This window comes from Leucoraja erinacea, unplaced genomic scaffold (genome assembly GCF_028641065.1).
Source record: "Leucoraja erinacea ecotype New England unplaced genomic scaffold, Leri_hhj_1 Leri_803S, whole genome shotgun sequence".
NCBI classification, from domain to species: Eukaryota; Metazoa; Chordata; class Chondrichthyes; order Rajiformes; family Rajidae; genus Leucoraja; species Leucoraja erinaceus.
Window position 1 is genome coordinate 62,501 of NW_026576733.1, and position 10,319 is coordinate 72,819.

The following is a 10,319-nucleotide window of genomic DNA, read 5'->3' on the forward strand; positions in this document are numbered from 1 at the left end:
AGGGCAACGGTGGGCGACGTTGCTGGGTGGGACGGGGCGGTTTACCTGGTCGGGCTGGAGCAGGGCACGGTGGGCTGGGGCAGGGCGAGGTGGGACGGCACAGTTTACCTGGTCGGGCTGCAGTGGGTGGCTGTCGGGCTGGAGCAGCCACTTGACGTACTGGTCCTTGGTGATACACACGTGGCTGTTGTTGTTGCAGAAGCTGCTGCAGGGCCGACACGATCCTCCCTCCAAGGCCGAGCCCACAAACAGCGGGCGGCACTGATCACACTGATCACCCTGCACACGGGGACACACGGGGTCACACGGGGTCACACACACACACACGCACGCACACGCACACGCACACACACCCCACACACACACACACACACACGCACACACACACCCACACACACACACACACACACACACACACACAGACACACACACACACACACGCCCACTCACACACACACACACACACACACACACGCACACACACACGCACTCACACACATACACGCACACAGACACCCACACACACACACACACACACACACACTCCCCTCCCCTCCTGTGTCAGTCTCTCCTCCTCTCCCCCCTCCCTCCCCCTCGTCAACACACTGGGGACAGTGGTCCCGGTGGGTGGCCGTTCTCATAGAAACATAGACAATAGGTGCAAGAGTAGAGGCCATTCGGCCCTTCGAGCCTGCCCCATTCGCCATTCAATATGATCATGGCTGATCATCCAACTCAGTATCCCGTACCTGCCTTCTCTCCATACCCCCTGATCCCTTTAGCCACAAGGGCCACATCTAACTCCCTCTTAAATATAGCCAATGAACTGTGTGGCCTCGACTACCCTCTGTGGCAGAGAGTTCCAGAGATTCGCCACTCTCTGTGTGAAAAAAGTTCTTCTCATCTCGGTTTTAAAGGATTTCCCCTTTATCCTTAAGCTGTGACCCCCTTGTCCTGGACTTCCCCCAACATCGGGAACAATCTTCCTGCATCTAGCATGTACAACCACTTAAGAATTTTGTAAGTTTCTATAAGATGCCATCTCAATATTCTAAATTCTAGAGAGTATAAAACCAAGTCTATCCAGTCTTTCTTCATAAGACAGTCCTGACATCCCAGGAATCAGTCTGGTGGAACCTTCTCTGCACTCCCTCTATGGCAAGAATGCCTTTCCTCAGATTTGGAGACCAAAACTGTACGCAATACTCCAGGTGTGGTCTCACCAAGACCCTGTACAAGTGCAGTAGAACCTCCCTGGACCTATACTCAAATCCCTCTCTCCACCCCCTCTCTCTCACCCCCCCTCTCGCCTTCTCCCCTCCCCCTCTCTCTCCCCCTGGTGTGTACACACTGTAGACACTGGTCTATCTGGGTGATCCCTCTCCCGCCCCACACCTTGTGTACGTACCTGTGTGTTGTGTACACACTGTAGACAGTGGTCTCTCTGGGTGACCCCGGCACACTCGCTGTGTTGGTTGCAGTTGCAGAGAAGCGAGCAGTCCGTGCCGACCCAGCCAAAGTGACAGCGGCATTGGTTGGGCTCCACACACGTCCCGTTCATACAGCCCTGCTCGCAAACCGGCCGGCAAACTGCCTGCTCACTGTCCCCCGACCGCACATAGCGGCACCAGGGCACGGAGACGCACACCATCGCACAGAGACGCACACCATCGCACCACCACGGCACAGAGACGCACACCATCGCACAGAGACGCACACCATCGCACCACCACGGCACAGAGACACACACCATCGCACCACCACGGCACAGAGACGCACACCATCGCACCACCACGGCACACCATCGCACCACCACGGCACAGAGACGCACACCCATCGCACAGAGACGCACCACCATCGCACCACCACGGCACAGAGACACACACCATCGCACCACCACGGCACAGAGACGCACACCATCGCACCACCACGGCACACCATCGCACCACCACGGCACGGAGAAGCACGCACACCATCGCACAGAGACGCACACCATCGCACCACCACGGCACAGAGACGCACACACCATCGCACAGAGACGCACACCATCGCACCACCACGGCACAGAGACGCACACCATCGCACAGAGACGCACACACCATCGCACAGAGACACACACCATCGCACAGAGACGCACACCATCGCACCACCACGGCACAGAGACGCACACCATCGCACATACCGACACCAGGGCACGGTGAACGCACACCATCGCACAGAGACGCACACCATCGCACCACCACGGCACAGAGACGCACACACATCGCACATACCGACACCAGGGCACGGTGACGCCACACCATCGCACAGAGACGCACACCATCGCACCACCACCACGGCACAGAGACGCACACCATCGCCACATACCACAGACACCAGGGCACGGTGACGCACACCATCGCACCACCAGGGCACAGAGACGCACACCATCGCACAGAGATGCACACCATCGCACCACCACGGCACAGAGACGCACACCATCGCACAGAGACGCACCACCATCGCACCACCACGGGCACAGAGACGCACACCATCGCACAGAGACGCACACCATCGCACCACCACGGCACGGAGACACACACCATCGCCACAGAGACGCACACCATCGCACCACCACGGCACAGAGACGCACCACACATCGCACATACCGACACCAGGGCACGAGACGCACACCCATCGCACCACCACGGCACAGAGACGAACACCATCGCACATACCGGCACCAGGGCACAGAGACGCACACCATCGCACAGAGACAACCACACCATCGCACATACCGACACCAGGGCACAGAGACGCACACCATCGCACACCATCGCACGGAGACGCACACACCATCACACCACCACGGCACAGAGACGCACACCATCGCACAGAGACGCACACCATCGCACCACCACGGCACAGAGACGCACACCATCGCACAGAGACGCACACCATCGCACCACCACGGCACAGAGACGCACACCATCGCACAGAGACACACCATCGCACCACCACGGCACAGAGACGCACACCATCGCACCACCACGGCACGGAGACGCCACCATCGCACCACCCACGGCACGGAGACGCACCACCATCGCACCACCACAGCCGAGCACGGAGACGCACACCCATCGCACCACCACGGCACGGAGACGCACACCATCGCACACCACGGCACGGAGACGACACCATCGCACCACACGGCACGGAGACGCACACCATCGCACCACCACGGCACGGAGACGCACAACCATCGCACCACCACGGCACGGAGACGCACACCATCGCACCACCACGGCACGGAGACGCACACCATCGCACCACCACGGCACGGAGACGCACACCATCGCACCACCACGGCACGGAGACGCACACCATCGCACCACCACGGCACGGAGAACGCACCACCATCGCACAGAGACGCACACCATCGCACCACACGGCACAGAGACGCACACCATCGCACAGAGACACACACCATCGCACCACCATCGCACAGAGACGTACACCATCGCACCACCACGGCACAGAGACGCACACCATCGCACCACCACGGCACGGAGACACACACACCATCGCACCACCACGGCACAGAGACGCACACCATCGCACAGAGACGCACACCATCGCACATACCTCACACCAGGGCACAGAGACGCACACCATCGCACCACCACGGCCCAGAGACACACACCATCGCACCACACGGCACAGAGACGCACACCATCGCACAGAGACGCACACCATCGCACATACCGACCACCAGGGCACAGAGAACGCACACCATCGCACACCAGACGCACACCATCGCACAGAGCACACACCATCGCACAGAGACCACACCATCGCACAGAGACACACACCATCGCACCACACACGTCACAGAGACGCACACCATCGCACCACCACGGCACGGAGACGCACACCATCGCACAGAGACGCACACCATCGCACCACCACGGCACAGAGACGCACACCCATCGCACCACCACGGCACGGAGACGCACCACCATCGCCACGCACCACGGCACGGAGACGCACACCATCGCACCACCACGGCACGGAGACGCACACCATCGCACAGAGACGCACACCATCGCACCACCACGGCACGGAGACGCACACCATCGCACAGAGACGCACACCATCGCACCACCACGGCACGGAGACGCACACCCATCGCACAGAGACGCACACCATCGCACCACCACGGCACGGAGACGCACACCATCGCACCACCACGGCACAGAGACGCACACCATCGCACCACCACGGCACGGAGACGCACACCATCGCACAGAGACACACACCATCGCACCACCACGGCACAGAGACGCACACCATCGCACACCAGACACACACCATCGCACCACCACGGCACAGAGACGCACACCATCGCACAGAGACGCACACCATCGCACCACCACGGCACGGAGACGCACACCATCGCACCACCACGCACGGAGACGCACACCATCGCACAGAGACGCACCACCATCGCACCAACACGGCACGGAGACGCACACCATCGCACAGAGACGCACACCATCGCACCACCACGGCACAGAGACACACACCATCGCACAGAGACGCACACCATCGCACCACCACAGCACAGAGACGCACACCATCGCACAGAGACGCACACCATCGCACGGAGAGACGCACACCATCGCACCACCACGGCACAGAGACGCACACCATCGCACCACCACGGCACAGAGACGCACACCATCGCACCACCACGGCACAGAGACGCACACCATCGCACCACCACGGCACAGAGACACACACCATCGCACACCACGGCACAGAGACGCACACACCATCGCACAGAGACGCACACCATCGCACCACCCACGGCACAGAGACACACACCATCGCACCACCACGGCACAGAGACGCACACCATCGCACCACCACGCACAGAGACGCACACCATCGCACCCACGGCACAGAGACGCACACCATCGCACAGAGACGCACACCATCGCACAGAGACGCACACCATCGCACCACCACGGCACAGAGACGCACACCATCGCACCACCACAGCACGGAGACGCACACCATCGCACAGAGACGCACACCATCGCACCACCACGGCACAGAGACGCACACCATCGCACCACCACGGCACGGAGACGCACACCATCGCACCACCACGGCACGGAGACGCACACCATCGCACCACCAGGGCACGGAGACGCACACCATCGCACCATCACGGCACGGAGACGCACACCATCGCACAGAGACGCAAAACCATCGCACGGAGACGCACACCATCGCACACATCACGGCACGGAGACGCACACCATCGCACCACCACGGCACGGAGACGCACACCATCGCACGGAGACGCACACCATCGCACAGAGACGCACACCATCGCACCACCACGGCACAGAGACGCACACCATCGCACAGAGACGCACACCATCGCACAGAGACGCACACCATCGCACGAGACGCACACCATCGCACAGAGACGTACACCATCGCACCACCACGGCACAGAGACGCACACCATCGCACAGAGACGCACACCATCGCACAGAGACACACACCATCGCACCACCACGGCACGGAGACGCACACCATCGCACAGAGACGCACAACATCGCACAGAGACACGCACAACATCGCACAGAGACGCACACCATCGCACAGAGACGCACACCATCGCACAGAGAGACGCACACCATCGCACGGAGACGCACACCATCGCACGGAGACGCACACCATCGCACCACCACGGCACAGAGACGCACACCATCGCACCACCACGGCACGGAGACGCACACCATCGCACCACCACGGCACGGAGACGCACACCATCGCACCACCATGGCACGGAGACGCACACCATCGCACCACCACGGCACAGAGACGCACACCATCGCACAGAGACGCACACCATCGCACAGAGACGCACACCATCGCACAGAGACGCACACCATCGCACAGAGAGACGCACACCATCGCACAGAGACGCACACCCATCGCACGGAGACGCACACCATCGCACCACCACGGCACAGAGACGCACCACCATCGCACCACCACGGCACAGAAGACGCACCCCATCGCACCACCACGGCACAGAGACGCACACCATCGCACCACCACGGCACGGCACAGAGACGCACACCCATCGCACGGATTAGACGCACCACCTCGCACCACCACGGCACGGAGACGCACACCATCGCACAGAGACGCACACCATCGCACAGAGACGCACACCATCGCACAGAGACGCACACCATCGCACCACCACGGCACGGAGACGCACACCATCGCACCTCTACACCCACCATCGCACCACCACGGCACGGAGAGACGCACACCATCGCACAGAGACGCACACCATCCAGCACAGAGACGCCCACCATCGCACAGAGACCCACACCATCGCACGGAGACGCACCACCCCATCGCACCCACCACGGCACAGAGACGCACACCATCGCACGGAGACGCACACCATCGCACAGAGACGCACACCATCGCACAGAGACCGCACACCATCGCACCACCACCGCACAGAGACGCACACCATCGCACAGAGACGCACACCATCGCACGTAGACGCACACCATCACACAGAGAAACCACACCATCGCACAGAGACCCACACCATCGCACGGAGACGCACACCATCGCACACCATCGCACGGAGACGCACACCATCGCACTTAGACGCACACCATCACACAGAGACGCCTCACCCATCGCACAGAGACCCACACCATCGCACAGAGACTCCACACCATCGCACCACCCCCTCTCACAGAGACACCACCATCGCACCACCACGGCACAGAGGACACCACACCATCGCACCCACCATCGCACCACCACGGCACTGAGACACACCAACAAGGGGGGAGGGAGAGACCAGGGGGAGAGAGAAAGGGGGAGGGGAGGAGGGGATGGATGTTCGACAGTTAGTGGCCACAACAAATCATGGTCGAGGCCCCGCCCCCTCCCCTCTCTCTCCCTCCCCCTCCCCTCCCCCCTCCCCTCCCCTCTCTCTCCCCTCCTCTCCCCCTCCCCTCTCTCTCCCCTCCTCTCCCCCTCCTCTCCTCTCTTCTTCCTCCTCTCTCTACCCCTCCCGTCACCCTCCTCTCTCTACCCCCTCCCCCCCCTCTCTCCCTCCCTCCCTCCCTCCTCCTCTCTCTTCTCTTCCCCTCCTCTCTCTCCCCCTCCCCTCTCTACCACCCCCCCCCCCCACCTCCCCCTCTACCTCCCCCCCTACCCCTCCCCCCTCCCCCCCCTCCTCTCCCCTCCCCTCCACTCCCCCCTCCCACTCTCCCTCCCCGCCCCTCTCCCACTCTCTCTCTCTCTCCCCTCCCTGCTCTCTAACCCAGCCCCCCCTCTCTCCCCTCCTGTCATTCCCCATCTCCCGTCCCCCTCTCCCTACCCCCCCCCCCCCCCCCCCCCCTGTCCCCCCCCCTCTCACCTGTCCTGCATATACCCTCCGTCCCGACACACACACTGACGAAAAGCCCCTGCGGAGTGTCGGGTGCAGTTCTGGGTCTTGTCGCAAGTGTGATGCCCATTTACACACTCGTTCTCGGGTGGGCACCAGGTGAATGCCCAGTGGCCATCGGTCTCTGCGCACACCCCTGTCCCAGCTGTGTGTGGGGGGGAGAGAGGGAGGGAGGGAGGGAGGGAGAGAGAGAGAGAGACAGTCACACACAGAGACACGAGACCTCACACCATGTGTACAAAATCATAAGAGGAATAGATCGGGTAGATTCTCTTGCCCAGAGTAGGGGAATCAAGGGCCACAGGTTCAAGGTGAAGGGGAAAAGATTTAATAGGAATCTGAGGGGTAACTTTTTCACACAGTGTATGGAACGAGGTGCCAGAGGAGGTAGTTGAGGCTGGGACTATCCCAACGTTTAAGAAACAGTTAGACAGGTACATGGATAGAACAGGTTTGGATGGGATATGGACCAAACGCAGGCAGGTAGAGACTAGTGTAGATGGGGTATGTTGGTCGGGGTGACGGAGCTGGGGTATGTTGGTCGGGTGGGGCTAGTGTAGATGGGGCATGTTGGTCGGGGTGGGACTAGTGTAGATGGGGCATGTTGGTCGGGGGGTGGGGGACTAGTGTAGAAAGGGGATGTTGGTCGGGGTGGGACTAGTGTAGACGGGGCATGTTGGTCGGGGTGGGACTAGTGTAGACGGGGCATGTTGGTCGGGGGTGGGACTAGTGTAGACGGGGATGTTGGTCGGGGTGGGGACTAGTGTAGACGGGGCATGTTGGTCGGGGTGGGACTAGTGTAGACGGGGCATGTTGGTCGGGGGGGTGGATGGGGCATGTTGGTCGGGGTGGGACTAGTGTAGATGGGGCATGTTGGTCGGGGGGGGTGGGACTAGTGTAGATGGGGGAATGTGGGTGGGGGTGGGACTAGTGTAGACGGGGCATGTTGGTCGGGGTGGGACTAGTGTAGATGGGGCATGTTGGTCGGGGTGGGAATAGTGTAGATGGGGCATGTTGGTCGGGGTGGGACTAGTGTAGATGGGGCATGTTGGTCGGGGTGGGACTAGTGTAGATGGGGCATGTTGGTCGGGGTGGGACTAGTGTAGATGGGGCATGTTGGTCGGGGTGGGACTAGTGTAGATGGGGCATGTTGGTCGGGGTGGGACTAGTGTAGATGGGACGTGTTGGTCGGGGTGGCACTAGTGTAGATGGGGCTTGTGGTTGGGGGGGGGACTAGTGTAGATGGGGAATTTGGGTGGGGGGGGGCAGAGTGTAGGTGGGGCAGGTTGGTCGGGGTGGGACTAGTGTAGATGGGGCATGTTGGTCGGGGTGGGACTAGTGTAGATGGGGCATGTTGGTCGGGGTGGGACTAGTGGAGATGGGGCATGTTGGTCGGGGTGGGACTAGTGTAGATGGGGCATGTTGGGCGGGGAGGGACTAGTGTAGATGGGGCGGGGTGGGACTAGAGTAGATGGGGCATGAGATGGTCGGGGTGGGGACTCTGTAGACAGGGGCCATGTTGGGCGGGCAGGGGGGGGACTAGAGTGTAGTGGAGGGCATGTTGGTCACCTGAGGGCAAAGAGAGTGTGATGGGGAGTTGCCCAGGGTGATCGACTAGATGGTGCAGGGCTGAGAGGAGAGGGGTGGGACCAGTGGAGACGGGGCAGGTGGTCCAAAGAGACTAGTGGGAGGGGAGGAGGGGGGGAGAGAGAGGGGAGGGCGGGGAAGGGGGACTCTAGGAGCTATGAGAGAGGAGAGGAGAAGGAGGAGGTGGGCGAGGGGGGGAAGAGGGAGGAGAGAGAGAGGAGATCCGGGAGAGAGGAGCCGAGTATGAGGAGGGGAGAGGGAAGTAGAGGGAGTGGGGAATAGAGCCGAGGGGAGAGATCAGAGAGGAGGGGGAGAGGAGAGGCCATTCCAGGCCTGGGAGAGTGGGGGCGAGAGAGAGGGGAGGGGAGAGAGAGAGGGGAGGGGGCGAGGAGGAGGGGGGAGGAGAGACCGGAGGGAGAGAGAGGGGAGGAGAGGGAGGGAAGAGAGATCAGGGGGAGAGCAGGAGAGAAGCGAGAGGGGAGAGGAGAGGGAGGGAAGGGGGAGAGACTGGGATGGGAGACAGAGAAGATGGAGGAGAGAGAGAGGGAGGGCAGAGAGAGAGCGGGAGGGGAGAGAGAGAGGGGAAGAGAGAGAGAGGGGGAGAGAGAGAAGGGAGCGAGAGGAGGAGGACGAGAGGGGGAGGAGGGAGAGAGGGGAGGGGGGAGAGAGGGAGAGAGGATAGAGGGAGTGCCAGACAGGGATCGGGAATGAGAGGAGGGGAGAGGAAGAGATGGAGAGGGAGGGCGAGAGAAGAGCGAGAGCGATAGAGAGAGGAGAAAAATAGAAATTAGGGGCAGGAGTAGAGGCCATTCGGCCCTTCGAGCCTGCACCGCCATTCAATATGATCATGGCTGATCATCCAACTCAGTATCCAGTACCTGCCTTCTCTCCATACCCTCTGATCCCCTTAGCCACAAGGGCCACATCTAACTCCCTCTTAAATATAGCCAATGAACTGTGTGGCCTCAACTACCCTCTGTGGCAGAGAGTTCCAGAGATTGCACCACCTCTCTGTGTGAAAAAAAGGTTTTCATCTCGGTGTTTTAAAGGAGTTTCCCCTTATCTTAAGCTGTGACCCTTGTCATGGAGGACTTCCTGACATCATGGTTATGAGAGAATCGTCGAAATGAGGCAGGAGAGGGGGGAGAGAGTGGGAGGGGAGGGTTGTATGACGTAGATGAGTTGTTAGTGAGAGAAAGATATTGGGGGTAGTGAGAGAGGGGAGAGAGAGAGGGGGAGAAGTACA

General features: G+C 60.9%; 1 protein-coding gene across 2 annotated transcripts in view; it reads right to left on the reverse strand.

Annotated features, from left to right (window-relative positions):
• The window catches only part of LOC129694802 (multiple epidermal growth factor-like domains protein 8), a 9,033-nt gene extending 1,546 nt beyond the window's left edge, over positions 1-7,487 (reverse strand). Inside the window, exons 1-3 of one of the 2 annotated variants that reach the window (XM_055631559.1) lie at positions 7,457-7,487; positions 1,409-1,601; positions 109-279 (exon numbers count right to left, since the gene is read on the reverse strand). In XM_055631559.1, coding sequence (XP_055487534.1) covers positions 109-279; positions 1,409-1,601; positions 7,457-7,467 — 375 coding nt within the window. In that variant the 5' untranslated portion in view covers positions 7,468-7,487. Of the gene's footprint in view, positions 1-108; positions 280-1,408; positions 1,829-7,456 lie in introns of those variants that run through there. The other variant, XM_055631558.1, reaches the window with a different exon arrangement.
• Positions 7,488-10,319: the final 2,832 nt, after the last annotated feature.